At 42.8% G+C, this 15327-nt stretch overlaps 1 protein-coding gene across 2 annotated transcripts; it reads left to right on the top strand.

Moving 5' to 3' along the window:
- The first annotated feature begins 8354 nt into the window (after positions 1–8354).
- LOC136556722 (prolactin-like) lies at positions 8355–12720 on the top strand. Of its 2 annotated transcripts, XM_066550090.1 has the most exons (5): positions 8355–8552; positions 8650–8801; positions 8934–9041; positions 10119–10298; positions 12021–12720. In XM_066550090.1, the coding sequence occupies exons 1-5, from the start codon at positions 8528–8530 to the stop codon at positions 12213–12215; spliced, it is 660 nt and encodes a 219-aa protein (XP_066406187.1). In that variant the 5' UTR covers positions 8355–8527; the 3' UTR covers positions 12216–12720. The 2 variants fall into 2 exon arrangements, with proteins under 2 accessions (XP_066406187.1, XP_066406188.1); XM_066550091.1 differs by lacking the exon at positions 8934–9041.
- Positions 12721–15327: the final 2607 nt, after the last annotated feature.

The raw sequence follows: 15327 nt of genomic DNA, 5'->3' as shown, positions 1-15327 counted from the left end.
AGTTTTTTGCACTGCTCTGATAGAATTCCTGTCCATTTTCTCATAGTCACAAAATTGCCCAAATTTCCCAAGTTTCTTTTTTTTTCTCCTCCAATTGCAATTCCTTTGATGCTATCTCCTTTCCAGCGTCTTTCTAAGTCCTTCTTCTCTCTTTTGGCCTTCAGCGGGGATCAGTTTTGGCAAGCTTTACTGCATCTGCCTGCACTTGATAGCATATGGGAAACTTTTTTGGTTTTTTTTTTTTTTTTTAAATAAGCACTCATGCCATGTCTGTTATATTTTCCCCTCCAAGTTTAGTCTTCCTCCTTGACTTTTTCCCCTGCTTCTGCAACGTCTCTCAGCTTAGTTTTGGCATGTTTTGGTCCTTTGCAATGCAGCTGATTTCCTCCCAGACCATTTCTTGAAGACACTAAAATTCCCGATTTTCTGTTTTTTGGGGGATGTTTTCAATTGCAGTTCATTTGATCCTATCTCCTTTCCAGAGCGTTTCTAAGCCTTTCTTTACGGATTCGCAAGATTCCGTTTCCTTCCCGAAAGGAAATGAAATTTCCTTTCGGGAAGGGAAACGGAATCTTGCGATTTCAATGGGGACTAAGAGAGGAATCTTTGGTGCATGTCCCTGGACTTGATGACATGCCATGCCTTTTGATGCCTTGAACTTTTTAAAACATTTTTTTCTTTTTTTCTAGATTTTTTTAAGAGTCCATGCCATGTCTATTATATTTTCTCCTCCAAGTTTAGTCTTCCTCCTTGACTTTTTCCCCTGCTTTTGCAACGTCTCTCAGCTTAGTTTTGGCATGTTTTAGTTTTTTGCACTGCTCTGATAGAATTCCTGTCCATTTTCTCATAGTCACAAAATTGCCCAAATTTCCCAAGTTTCTTTTTTTTTCTCCTCCAATTGCAATTCCTTTGATGCTATCTCCTTTCCAGCGTCTTTCTAAGTCCTTCTTCCCTCTTTTGGCCTTCAGCGGGGATCAGTTTTGGCAAGCTTTACTGCATCTGCCTGCACTTGATAGCATATGGGAAACTTTTTTGGTTTTTTTTTTTTTTTTTAAATAAGCACTCATGCCATGTCTGTTATATTTTCCCCTCCAAGTTTAGTCTTCCTCCTTGACTTTTTCCCCTGCTTCTGCAACGTCTCTCAGCTTAGTTTTGGCATGTTTTGGTCCTTTGCAATGCAGCTGATTTCCTCCCAGACCATTTCTTGAAGACACTAAAATTCCCGATTTTCTGGTTTTTTGGGGATTTTTTCAATTGCATTTCATTTGATCCTATCTCCTTTCCAGAGCGTTTCTAAGCCTTTCTTTACGGATTCGCAAGATTCCGTTTCCTTCCCGAAAGGAAATGAAATTTCCTTTCGGGAAGGGAAACGGAATCTTGCGATTTCAATGGGGACTAAGAGAGGAATCTTTGGTGCATGTCCCTGGACTTGATGACATGCCATGCCTTTTGATGCCTTGAACTTTTTAAAACATTTTTTTCTTTTTTTTCTAGATTTTTTTAAGAGTCCATGCCATGTCTATCATATTTTCTCCTCCAAGTTTAGTCTTCCTCCTTGACTTTTTCCCCTGCTTTTGCAACGTCTCTCAGCTTAGTTTTGGCATGTTTTAGTTTTTTGCACTGCTCTGATAGAATTCCTGTCCATTTTCTCATAGTCACAAAATTGCCCAAATTTCCCAAGTTTCTTTTTTTTTCTCCTCCAATTGCAATTCCTTTGATGCTATCTCCTTTCCAGCGTCTTTCTAAGTCCTTCTTCTCTCTTTTGGCCTTCAGCGGGGATCAGTTTTGGCAAGCTTTACTGCATCTGCCTGCACTTGATAGCATATGGGAAACTTTTTTGGTTTTTTTTTTTTTTTTTAAATAAGCACTCATGCCATGTCTGTTATATTTTCCCCTCCAAGTTTAGTCTTCCTCCTTGACTTTTTCCCCTGCTTCTGCAACGTCTCTCAGCTTAGTTTTGGCATGTTTTGGTCCTTTGCAATGCAGCTGATTTCCTCCCAGACCATTTCTTGAAGACACTAAAATTCCCGATTTTCTGGTTTTTTGGGGATTTTTTCAATTGCATTTCATTTGATCCTATCTCCTTTCCAGAGCGTTTCTAAGCCTTTCTTTACGGATTCGCAAGATTCCGTTTCCTTCCCGAAAGGAAATGAAATTTCCTTTCGGGAAGGGAAACGGAATCTTGCGATTTCAATGGGGACTAAGAGAGGAATCTTTGGTGCATGTCCCTGGACTTGATGACATGCCATGCCTTTTGATGCCTTGAACTTCTTAAAACATTTTTGTCTTTTTTTTCTAGATTTTTTTAAGAGTCCATGCCATGTCTATTATATTTTCTCCTCCAAGTTTAGTCTTCCTCCTTGACTTTTTCCCCTGCTTTTGCAACGTCTCTCAGCTTAGTTTTGGCATGTTTTAGTTTTTTGCACTGCTCTGATAGAATTCCTGTCCATTTTCTCATAGTCACAAAATTGCCCAAATTTCCCAAGTTTCTTTTTTTTTCTCCTCCAATTGCAATTCCTTTGATGCTATCTCCTTTCCAGCGTCTTTCTAAGTCCTTCTTCTCTCTTTTGGCCTTCAGCGGGGATCAGTTTTGGCAAGCTTTGCTGCATCTGCCTGCACTTGATAGCATATGGGAAACTTTTTTGGTTTGTTTTTTTTTTTTTAATAAGCACCCATGCCATGTCTGTTATATTTTCCCCTCCAAGTTTAGTCTTCCTCCTTGACTTTTTCCCCTGCTTCTGCAACGTCTCTGAGCTTAGTTTTGGCATGTTTTGGTCCTTTGCAATGCAGCTGATTTCCTCCCAGACCATTTCTTGAAGACACTAAAATTCCCGATTTTCTGGTTTTTTGGGGATTTTTGCAATTGCATTTCATTTGATCCTATCTCCTTTCCAGAGCGTTTCTAAGCCTTTCTTTACGGATTCGCAAGATTCCGTTTCCTTCCCGAAAGGAAATGAAATTTCCTTTCGGGAAGGGAAACGGAATCTTGCGATTTCAATGGGGACTAAGAGAGGAATCTTTGGTGCATGTCCCTGGACTTGATGACATGCCATGCCTTTTGATGCCTTGAACTATTTAAAACATTTTTTTCTTTTTTTTCTAGATTTTTTTAAGAGTCCATGCCATGTCTATTATATTTTCTCCTCCAAGTTTAGTCTTCCTCCTTGACTTTTTCCCCTGCTTTTGCAACGTCTCTCAGCTTAGTTTTGGCATGTTTTAGTTTTTTGCACTGCTCTGATAGAATTCCTGTCCATTTTCTCATAGTCACAAAATTGCCCAAATTTCCCAAGTTTCTTTTTTTTTCTCCTCCAATTGCAATTCCTTTGATGCTATCTCCTTTCCAGCGTCTTTCTAAGTCCTTCTTCTCTCTTTTGGCCTTCAGCGGGGATCCGTTTTGGCAAGCTTTGCTGCATCTGCCTGCACTTGATAGCATATGGGAAACTTTTTTTTTTTTTTTTTTAATAAGCATCCATGCCATGTCTGTTATATTTTCCCCTCCAAGTTTTGTCTTCCTCCTTGACTTTTTCCCCTGCTTTTGCAACGTCTCTGAGCTTAATTTTGGCATGTTTTGGTCCTTTGCAATGCACCTGATTTCCTCACAGACCACTTTTTTATTGGTTTAGAGGAAAATGAATTTCCGTCATAGGATTTCCGAAAATCTGCAGCTGGTAAAATATGACACCTCACCCCTCTCAGTAATATTAAGACGGTAAGAACCTCTGTAAATATTCAAGTTGTAGGATTCAACCATGTCTTTCTCTTTTTTAATTTTTTTTAAAACATTTTTTAGAAATATTTTGCATTCATAAGTGAGAGCAGTCATCAATGGAATTTATCATCCCAGAATGCAGTATATTTTTCCCCCAATGTTTCATTGTTTAAATAATATTAAACATTTTAATTATAGATTCTACCTTACCTGCTGAAATCCACTTTGTTTATACAGGCTTCATTCAAGACCAATTGCAAATCTGAAATATACAACATTTTATATATGATATAGTACGTAATTTTGAAATAATTAAATTTCACAAACAAAAGTTTGTGTAGGAAAGGACCTAAAATTCCCATTTTAGATTTCATAGGGTGTATTACCCTTTCAAGTTTCAGTGAGGATCAAAGTTTTCACCTATTTCTGCTGTGATTCGATCTGTCCTGCCAAATCAATATTAAGGAAATCTTCTATCAGATAGATCTAAATTTACACATGTAAGTAAGCCCACTGTAGCCAACAGGGATGAGAACAGAAATGTTCTCCTCTTAAATAAAATAAATTGAAACAATATCCTAAAAAAATCATAAATAAAGCATTAAGACATTGAATTTTCCCACTTGACTTGCACGATGCTTACTATGGTGAAAATCATTGATTTACTGTAATATCTGTATAGCATGGCAATATTCTGCTCAGGCACTCCACACAGACTGCAATCTTGTCCTTACACAGTTGATTCTACCATTTTAGGAGGATGTAAAATAACACATTATAATAATAATAATAATGAAGGGTTCCAGAACTTAAAGTACCTGAAATTTGTAACTGGCTCTATATCTTCAGTTTTGTTGGAACTTTACGTGCATACAGGTCTTGCCTAAAATGGCACAGAAGTTCATTCTCATGAGCAGCCAGCACACCAGCTAAGGAATTCATCTCCTCCAGAGGGCTGGAATAGAGCAGATGTTTCAAAACCATGTTTCTCTCTACTTGTGTGTTACAATCACAGTCACAAATAGTAGACATCTCTGCAGCCCCAAGGGAGGCAAAAATGCAATGTCTGCATGAGGCTGACCAGCATAGGAGTAGAAAAAGAAGCAGCGCACCGGCTCCATTTGATGCATCAAGCACATGCTCCCTCAGCTCCTGGGCTACATTTGCAAACAGAAAATGAGATTCCTCTGCACTAGCTCTATACTCATCACCCTGAGCTCAACTTAGAATCAACAGGCAAAACCATGCATCACCAGAGATTAGTGAATTACTGAATAGAAGCAACTTCTCAGTGAGTTATTTAATGAGATGGAGGATAGGGAAGGATTTTGCCCAGAGTGACAACTGGAAACAAGAACCAGTTGCTTTAAATGTTTGAACTGTGAAGAGTGACAGGAAAGAGAAGTAGAAAGATATAAAGGCAAGAAATATACAACCCAGTGTACGGGGATAAAGTATGGGTAAATGAAGGTGGTATAGAATGTAATACCACCACCACCACCACCACCACCACCACCACCACCACCACCACCACCACCACCACCACCACCACCACCACCACCACCACCACCACCACCACCACCACCACCACCACCACCACCACCACCACCACCACCACCACCACCACCACCACCACCACCACCACCACCACCACCACCACCACCACCACCACCACCACCACCACCACCACCACCACCACCACCACCACCACCACCACCACCACCACCACCACCACCACCACCACCACCACCACCACCACCACCACCACCACCACCACCACCACCACCACCACCACCACCACCACCACCACCACCACCACCACCACCACCACCACCACCACCACCACCACCACCACCACCACCACCACCACCACCACCACCACCACCACCACCACCACCACCACCACCACCACCACCACCACCACCACCACCACCACCACCACCACCACCACCACCACCACCACCACCACCACCACCACCACCACCACCACCACCACCACCACCACCACCACCACCACCACCACCACCACCACCACCACCACCACCACCACCACCACCACCACCACCCCCCTAAAGAGTTGAAGCTGACCAATTCCTAAATATTAGGAGCAGGCCTGATGTTAACAGGCCACACCTGTAGCCAATAAGAAGAGTGTTATAAAAGTGTGGATTGGTTGGTTGGGGGTGGTGTGGCTGGAGTTTGGTGGCTACTCTGAGGACAAGGAAGAGGCAGTGCCTAGAGGAGCTGCCTGTGAGAAACATCAAGGAGGTATGAAACTCTAGCAATATGGAACCTTTGCAATATAATGACAATAGAACTCTTGCTATATATGACAACAACCCAGAGCAAGATGAGGTTTGCGGACAATTGATTTTTAAAAAAAAATTGACAGTTGATCAAGCAGACAGTTTTTCAGCTTCACTCTGGATAAGCTCACACTTCCTAAAAACATGGCTTCCATTTTCCCAGCTATATCAATAGATGGAATGGAAAATACTATGTGTTTTTACTTACTTTGTATTTATTGTCTGTGTCTTTGGAGTCTTAAGATTGCAACAATCAAGAGCAACACAAATAAAGACAAAATCAGCAAGATGATTACTATACAAAAGCAGGGAGACATGAACTGGGCAGCTGTTTCTATAGAGAAGAGAAAAGTCAAACAATTCTACATGAAGTAATTCTGTTTACAGAAGTCAGAAAAAAACCACAGATCTGAGATCCGGCCTTCTGAAAGTGGTTTACTTCTCTAAGTAGGTAGTTTAATTTCCCTTTCAAGATTCAGGTTACATAGTTTTTATCTTGTTTTATTCAAGAGCTTGTATTGCCAGCTTTCAGAGCAGAAGTGTGTGACATGTCCCTTCTTGAGCTGTAAAATGTGCCTGTTGTTATGGGAAAAGGTTCAAATCAATAGTAGACAGTATTTGATTGAAACAAAGCTTTTCATTCCAGCATCTACTCCTTCTTGATGTAAATTCAGGCGAGATTCTTGAATACATAATGAACTCCAGTTGATCTTGCACTATAAATCTTTGGCAAGCTGCAAGGGGCAGAGTTGCTGTTCAAGTAATTTACATTTTCCAGAGTTCAAGTTCATTGCTCCTTCAAATCTTAAAAAATTAATATTTTAAGGAAACTTTTTAAGATGTGCATATATCAGGATTTCTCCAAAATACATGAAAAAGAAAAGAAAATGGCTATTGGCCAATAAAAAAAGTCAGTGATCCATGTTTCCCATATGCAGACTACAAATGGTTTTCAGATCCTCTCATATTGCATCCTCACATCATTGCTTGTTTTATGATAATTATTAGAATTAGTATTAATATTCCAACCCTTCCCCTGGACCACAAGCCATTAAGCAGTTTATCAGCTAGCAAAGAGCTCAGAGCTATTGCCATATTAGTATGGTCCCCAGTAAGAACCGGCTCAGCAGCACTAAACACTGAAATCACCTGCATTATTTTATTTGTTAGGCACATCTTAGGAAACTGGTTTTAAAATTAATTTTAGAAGCTCTAAAAAAGGAGGGGTTGAAATTATCCTGTAGACCCATTGGGCTACCGGCCTTTCTAAACATGAGTCCCTTGGAAATGCCTCTTGATTTTATGCAGAAGCAGTGGCAGACAATTGCTTCTAAGATCTGGCTAGAGAAGTAGCTACCTCTACTTGTTTTCTACCAGTTTTTTAAGTACCCACACAGAATATAGGTGACAGAGTTCCATTTCACCTTGGACAAGAACTAGTCAAACTCATGTCTTCTACCTCCAGAATGAGTTCTAGTCACCCAGCTGCCCTCAAAAGGTGAGGAGAGGGAGAGGGACCCTGGCAGAAGTATGTTCCTTCCATTTTTCATAAACGAAATCAGGATTTGGGGGCTAGAAAACAGATACATAACTCCAGCATAATGGCTGGGGAGAAAAGATAGCAATTTCAAGTCACATGTATCCTCATTTCTGAGTAGACTTTTCCCTTGGCAGTGAAAAATCCCAGTAAGAAGGGCAGAGTCAACTAATTTTCCTCATGACCAGGATCTCAACTTTTCTTAAATGTCCTGAGGGTTGCTTAGGATCTTGTGCCCCAAAATAGAGGACACCAACCATGTCCACAGGACTTGCACCCCATTAGGGATCCTGATCTAAATCCTTTGCTGCACTACTACCTGAGCACTTAGCTTCATGGCATCAACCATCTGGTGGTATATTTGCACCACCAAACATGCAGTCACCAGCTATTCAGCAGTCTTATCTCTCACCACCTGCAAAGGAGCAGGAGCAGCCGAGCTGATCATAACAGTGTGATTTGAAAAGATGGCTAAGAGATGAATGTCATCAGAGCAGGCTTCTCTCCTACCCCTCATTTTGCCCATTCCTGCCCTTTTGTAAACCCCCATTACCACGAACACAAGCAATTTGTTTTCCTAGTCTCCTTTCTCCCACCCTTACCCCCTCGGATGCGCTGGGATTGACCGGACCACGCCACTTCTGTGCGGGGGCCGGAGCCGCCCCTCTCTGCCCACGAGAGGGCTGTGACAGGCTGTGGGGGTCGGTACGGCCCCAGCACCGAGCCCAGGAGTCAGTCCCGTTTCTGCCGGCCGCGGTGGGTTGCCGAGGGCAGTCGGTCCTGCTGGTGCAAGGGACGCGCCCGCCCGCCAAGCCGTGAGCGCCGCTCCGGGCGGGCTGACTCACGGTGCCCGCGGGCTGCGCACGTCAGGGGAGCCACCCGTCACCGCCGTGCGATCCCGGCATATATAGGGGATGCGGGGGCCTCGCCGGCCGATCGCAGCCGCTCCGTGCCGGGCACGGGCTCCGCAGCGCTATGGCCCGGGCGGAGGGGCGGGCAGGTGAGGGGGCGGGCGGCGGGGTCGGGCTGGGCCGGGGCGCACCCCGACATTCCGCACCCCGACGTTCCATACCCCGACAACGCCGCCCTCTCCGCAGGTGCGGTTGCGGCGCTGGCGCTGCTGTGGCTGCTGGTCTGCGCTCCGGGGGACGCCGGCTGTCACCCCCTGACCGTGGCCGATCTCTTCGACCGAGTGATCCGGCACTCGGGCAGGATCCACAGCCTCTCCACGGCGCTCTACGCCGAGCTGGTGAGTGCCGGGCCGGCCCCGCCGCCGCGGAGCGGGGCTTGCGCCGCCCTGGGAGCGGATAGGGGAAAAGGCGGGGGATGTAGGGGGGTGGCGGTGCCTCTCGGTGCACGTTTAGGTGTTCTTCCCCCGTAGGAAAAACACTTCCCTCCCCGTGACAACGAGCTGGGAAGGCCCGCTCGGAAGTGCCATACGTCGGGGATGCTGACCCCCAACGGCAAAGAATACGCCCAAAAAATCCCGGTAAGGGAACGGCGGAGCCGGCGGACAGAGACAGGGCAGAAGAGGGTACCGCCAGGCTTGGGGACGGGAAGGGGACTCTGCGGGTCACACCGCCTACTTTCTCCCCTCCCTAGAGAAAGGGGAATACACCTCCTGTCTTGTCAGAACCCCAAAATGTCTCATTCATCATGCTGTAATAGTTCCCCACTCCAGTCGGGCTGGAGATAGGCAGAGAGGTTTTTGTGCTTCCGGAGTTTCATCAACAATCTGGATGAAAGAGGCTGCTAAGTTTTGACCCCAAACAGGTGCAAATCAGAGAGGTATTGCATTTGAATCTTAAATTAGTTGAATTTTAAATCTATAAATTAAATCTGTAAATGTGATACCTAAAATTTGATCATAAATACTAGTTATAATAACTAGTATCTCCTACTATTGCAGTAGTACTTCATCAGAATGATTGACAGACATCCTTTGATTTTGTTGAGGCAAACTCTGTGGAACAGAAACTTAGATACTTGTGTATGTGGCAAAGAAGTTACATTAATCAGTATCACTGCAAAGTACAAAAAGCAATCAGGAGAAAGAAATTACAGTAATCTCTGAATCAGTAGTTAGGTAAGGGGAAAAGAACTGCAAATTTGTTTACATCACATTGTGATGGCAAAGAGAAAAAAATCATTATTAGTTTAGAGAAGAGTAGGAAGAGTTTGTTCATATAGAGAAAAAGCAAATTGTCATGTTGGGGACAGACCAGTGGGAGAAACTTTTGCCTCTAGGAGACAGACAAAGACAAAGGCTAACATTTTGATGTTTGGTTGTGATGGAGTGAGGAGTTTCCCCCAGAATGTCCTTCTAGAAGGTCCCCTGGAAGGGCAAAGAAAGATGGCCCTGCTCGTGTTAGCTGAAAACACGACAAATACAACTTCTGGGTATTATTATTTATATAGATACAAATAACCAGTGACAGAGTGGTGTTTTAGTAGTAAACTGCAGATGTAAATCTTGATCCCACTGAGATTTCATAATGAAACTAAGAGTATTCATATGATCTGCTGCAAAGTAACAGACATGTTCTCTACTGTTTCAATTTATAAGAGAGAAGAACTAACTCACGTGATACTGAAACTTTTGCAAGCCTGGAAAGAACCACTGTCCCACTTTAACCAGCATATTGAGCACCATCAAGAGCTACCTGATGACAGCCTTAGCAAAGCTAAGCAAATCAGCAATATGGTACATGAGCTGAAGACTGGAGTTGAGAAAGTAACAGAAAAGGCAAGATTTTTGATGTAGCTTTTATTTATATCAGTTATGTGGCATGGGTGACTTCGAGGAGGAGGCAATGTCTGCTCCTACTTGGGCTTGGAGGCTCTTATTCGGCAAAATGCAGGACTTTGTTGAAGATACGTCAACAAAGATACTTTAACAAAGTATCTTTCCGTCAGAGAATGTGACTTAGTTATAGATTGGCAGATATGTAGATGGTATTATAGGAGTCCATATCTGTGAGGGAACATTTTATGAATATGACATGTATGAACAACACACACAAGTACTAAGGCTAGAGCCTTTTGTATCCTCATATATGAGCCAGTAATGACTTCAGTTTTCTAGGCCAGGAGAGAAGATTATTTTCTAGGCCATAGCAAATGCTTAATAATTGTGTCAAGTTTTATTTGTATTTAAATTCTAAGCAATTCAAGTATCACCGCTGTCTGATGCAAAGAGCTCCTTCCTAAGGCAATAATTTTATGCTGGGGTAAGTTCTTCAAGACAACAGTAGCATCACTTAAGTCTGATGTCAGTCACAAAATAATTTCAGAACTCCATTCCATATTATGCAAGATTATGTATAAATCATTGGATGAAATTTTTTGTTATTTCCATTTCTGTCTTCTCATTACTTGCTAAAGTCCTGACCTTTGCATTTTTTGTGCATTTATATCTAAAATTAACTCTGGTTTTGGCAAATGAAATCTGTCTGCCCCTTCTCTAAAATGGCTACACTGCCAGAGTGTGTGTTTCACTAAAATAAAGTTATTAATAAGCTAGTATCTTACACTAGTAGATCACCTTTCAACTCTATGGACACAGGTGGGGAATACAAGTTTTAAAAGGGTAAGCAGCTCATCACTAGAATAGGCCAAATAGTACCCTACTACAAAATGCAGCCCTGGTTAGAGCAACTTGGAGTTACAAGTGGAAACTCCATCATCCAAATGCAGCCATAGTTCTGGGCTAAAATAGCCTTAAAGTTCAGAAGTGTTCAACCTCAAAGCTTGACCTTTGCTTCATTCTGTAGCTGAAGCAAACTCTAAACTAGCTACACACTTTTGGTGTATTTACATGCTTTATTTTTTCTAAAGCACCTTTGAAGCTAGTACTAAGAGGGAAATTTCTGGAGTATTGATTTCTCTGTACCATGGATATTTATACATAGGGTAGATATATAATTACAAAAATTAATGCATTCCATATTTTGCAGCTATGTCTTTCTGTTTAAAATTAGGAAAATTCTAAACTTGCTTTTGTTGTGAAGCTGTTTATTTAACCTGAATTCTACAGATTGTGATCACTCTGAGAGGTGATCACAATCTGTAGAATTCAGGTTAAATAAACAGCACTGGTGGATGCTCATGTTAAGATCTTCCCTTCACAAAAAGCATAAAAATAAATGGCTAAAAAATCTCAAGACTAATTTGCTATAATACTTCAAGAGGAAATAAGGATTACCAAACAGGGGTTCCTCTACTTAGATGAAGTATTCATTACTAGTGTATCAAGAAATTTTAGTCTAGTTTAAAAGTTGCAGAGATACCATAAGGATAAAAAGACAATGTTATTCTATGTAAGGATCTTTACATATATCTTTAGTAAATATGTGAAAGATCTGGAATAGCAGAGCCCAGTGGAGTGACACCTCAGTTGTCTTCTGCAGTAGTATATTTCTTCTGTGTGTAGTTACAAGTTGAACTTCTTTTCCTGTTTTCAATACAGATGCAGTCAATGGGGATCATCAGCAATTCATTAAATGGAATGGCATCATCTGAAGGCACTGGTTTATCAATTAGTAATGAAGCAAACATGATGAGTGACTCTGATTTCATTCACTGTTTTAGGAGAGATTCCAATAAAGTACAAAGCTACTTAAAAATTCTCAAATGTAGAATTATGCCAGAAAATAGTTGCTAACTTGTAATCCCTTGACAAGTAGTCTTCAGCATGATGCTTATAGAGATTAAAAAAAAAAATAGAACTTCTGATTTATCACTTTCACAGTAATTTTAATTGGGAAGTATTTTTAAAATCCTTTGGAAGGTGGCACAGTTGACCAATGAAGATGAAATACTAAATAAAGCCTCATGTGTGTATGTCAGTTAATGCACCGATAAAAAGGAGTGCTCTAGCATTAGATAAATAAATGTTCTTGCATGTTACACTGTGGCAGACTATACTATGGCTGATTCGCAATTTAGATAAATACATAGAATTACAGAATGGCTTGAATTGAAAGGGACCTTCATGATCATCAAGTTCCAACCCCCACTCTGCCACTGGCAGGAATGCCATCCACTAGATCAGGTTGGTGAGGGCCCCACTCAAGCTGGTCCTGAACACTTCCAGATATGAGCCATCCACAGCTTCTCTCCAGTGCCTCACCATGCCTTTGAATAAAGAACTTCTTCCTAACATCTAATCTAAATCTCTCCTATTTTAATTTAAAACTATTCCCCCTTATCCTATCACTCTTATCTATGTAAAAGTTGCTCTCCCTCTTTTTTATGAGCAATCTTTAAGTCACGTATGGCTGCAATGAGATTTCCCTATTGCTTTCTCTTCTATATGGTAAACAATGCCAAATCTCAGACTGTCTTCATGAGGTTCTTGTGGGCCCACTTCTTAAGCTTGTCCAGGTTCCCCTGGATGACATCCCCTCTTTCTGTTGTGTCAGCTGTATTGCTCAGCTTTGTATCTGCAAACTTGCTGAGGATGCACTCCATGCCACCCTCTGTGTCATTAAGGAAAATAATGAAGAGCACTAGTCCCAACACAGAACCTTGGTGGACACCACATGTCACTGGCCTCCCCCTGGACATAAGAACCACTGCTCACAATCTCCTGGACACATCCAACCAGCCAGTTTCTTAACCACTATATGGTCCAGCCTTCAAACCCATGGCTCTCCAATCTGGAGATAAGGGTGTCAAGTGGGACCCTATGGAAAGCCTTACTGAAGCTGAAACATAGGTACAACATAGTTGAAAATAAGATTCAATCTGTTAAACCGTGGTACATCTGTATACTATCAATAAAGTATGTTTTTCCCTAAAGAAAATGTTTTCCCCCATTTCTACATACATACCTACCTGCAGAATATTGCTTAACACTGAAGAGGGGCATTGATATTGATCAGCTCATTTAACTGCAGGGCCTATGCCAGATTTTACATTCACATAATACTTCTTACTGATTTCTGAGGGCTTTCATATGTGTCCCATAAAATCTAGAATTTTTATTCATTTTCAATGCCCTTTTATATCTGTAATGGCTTCACTGATTTCAATAGAAACTCCTAAAGAAAAAGTGTGTGAAAAGTAAGTCAGAATTCTGGTCCAAATAGCATTTCAGTCTAAGGGCTGAGTAGGGAGTAGCAATAAGTCTCTTTCCCATTCCACATGCTGATACAGGTCTTGGGTTTTACAGTAATGATTACAAACTCCATTGCAAATAAAAATATGAAAGCTCTCAGATATTTTAAGGAAATCACATTTTCCTAGCAGCAGGGTGGTGCTGCTGGCTGTGCATAAAAGAAAACTTCTTTGCATTCAGAGCCTGAGACAGTTGAACAAGTAGATATAATCAACATGGATTTATTTTTAATATTCTTGACATTTTTACCACTAAATGCTCTTTTCTGGCCTTCCATGATCTTGATGGTTGCTGACAGTAGCAAGAGCTCAGGCAAGCAAGAATAAGGAGTAAAATGCTGATGATCATTTAATAATGATACTAAATTTGGGCTTGAGAAACCTAGCAGAGAAAGATGTCAAAGAAGCATTTATGCAGACTAGAGAAACAACATTTTAGTTACACGCCTGTAACTGCAAATATCCTCCGATATCTCCTGTCGGGTAGATGGCGGCTGTACTTGTGAGTGTTCACAATTCACTTCTGGTCCCTGATGCGCCAGGTATAGTAGAAAAGCAATGGGATACTTTGTGCTTGCCCTGAAGAAGTTATAGCTGCAGTTCCTTATGCACTAAGATACCACAAACACAAAATGAAATAGCAGCATTCATGGGCAGATTCTGGGGAAATTCTGGAAACAAAACGCAGCTCCAAAGAGAGCAAAGGAAGACTCCTCTGAACAAACAGACAGAACCAGAGGGGGTTGCCCACAGCGCCTGCATCTAGCTGTGATCCCAGAAGATGTAGTGGCAATTAATGGCTGTAGCATTCATGCGGCCATCTGGTGCAGCCTCGGTCACGGAGTACAGCAGCCCTCTGGCGGTGTGTGCCTCCCCAGTCAGCGAGGGGTCCCTGCTGGCTCCCAAACGCTGCAGCGGGGCCACCGCGCCTTCCCTGCGGAGACAGGCGGTGCCAGGGTAACGCCGCCGGGTACCGGCGCACACACGGCAGCCGCCCTGAGACAGAGGCGAGGGGTGACAGACACGGCGGGGGCACCGCGGCCAAGAGGCTGACGGCACGAAGCTCCCTCCGGACCGGCTGCGGCCCGCCCCGCTCCCCGGGCACCGCGGACGGCGCTAACAGAGTGGGAGGCGGCCGTGTTCCCCCGGGAGGTGGCTGTGCCCCCTGTTTCTGCTTGGTGGCAAGTAATTGCAAGCAAATGCATGGTGACTCAGAGATCAGCCGTACCCGCAGCTGGCAGGACGTCCCAAGGGGTGCAGCTGAGGGTCAGGAGGAAAACCTCGCAAACGGAGCGGGTCATACAAAAAACTCACCTCCGCCAAAGTGCTAAACCCTGGGAACGTTTTGCTGTACAGAAACGTGAAAACAGAGAAAATGAGATAGTGGGTGGCACACGAGGAACAGTGCACCAAAGTGTTGTCCACAGTCATTCATCCTCATTAGTGTTATATTTCAGTTTTGCCTTTGGCTGAAGCGAGGCATGTTGGTAAAACAAAAGCCTTCCTATATTGCTGGCATTGCTTTGCTTCCTCTTGTGATCGAGGAAACAACTGAGCAGTGGGCTGAAAAGGGCATCCTTTTCTCTGTGGCCACCGATGCCTAAAACAGAAGTACAGTGATGGTTGCTTTCTGCACAGGGGAATACTTCATCTCC

The sequence above is a fragment of the Molothrus aeneus genome, chromosome 5 (assembly GCF_037042795.1).
Source record: "Molothrus aeneus isolate 106 chromosome 5, BPBGC_Maene_1.0, whole genome shotgun sequence".
Taxonomy (NCBI): Eukaryota; Metazoa; Chordata; class Aves; order Passeriformes; family Icteridae; genus Molothrus; species Molothrus aeneus.
Note: the sequence above shows the minus strand (reverse complement) of the source record. Positions and strands in the feature narration are given on the sequence as shown.

Excerpts from the sequence above, each read along its gene's own strand:
- LOC136556722 (XM_066550090.1), top strand. The coding sequence starts at position 8,528 with ATGGCCCGGGCGGAGGGGCGGGCAG. Across the intron at positions 8,802-8,933 it reads CGGCGCTCTACGCCGAGCTG|GAAAAACACTTCCCTCCCCG; the intron begins GTGAGTGCCGGG and ends CTTCCCCCGTAG. Across the intron at positions 9,042-10,118 it reads AATACGCCCAAAAAATCCCG|AGAGAAGAACTAACTCACGT; the intron begins GTAAGGGAACGG and ends TCAATTTATAAG.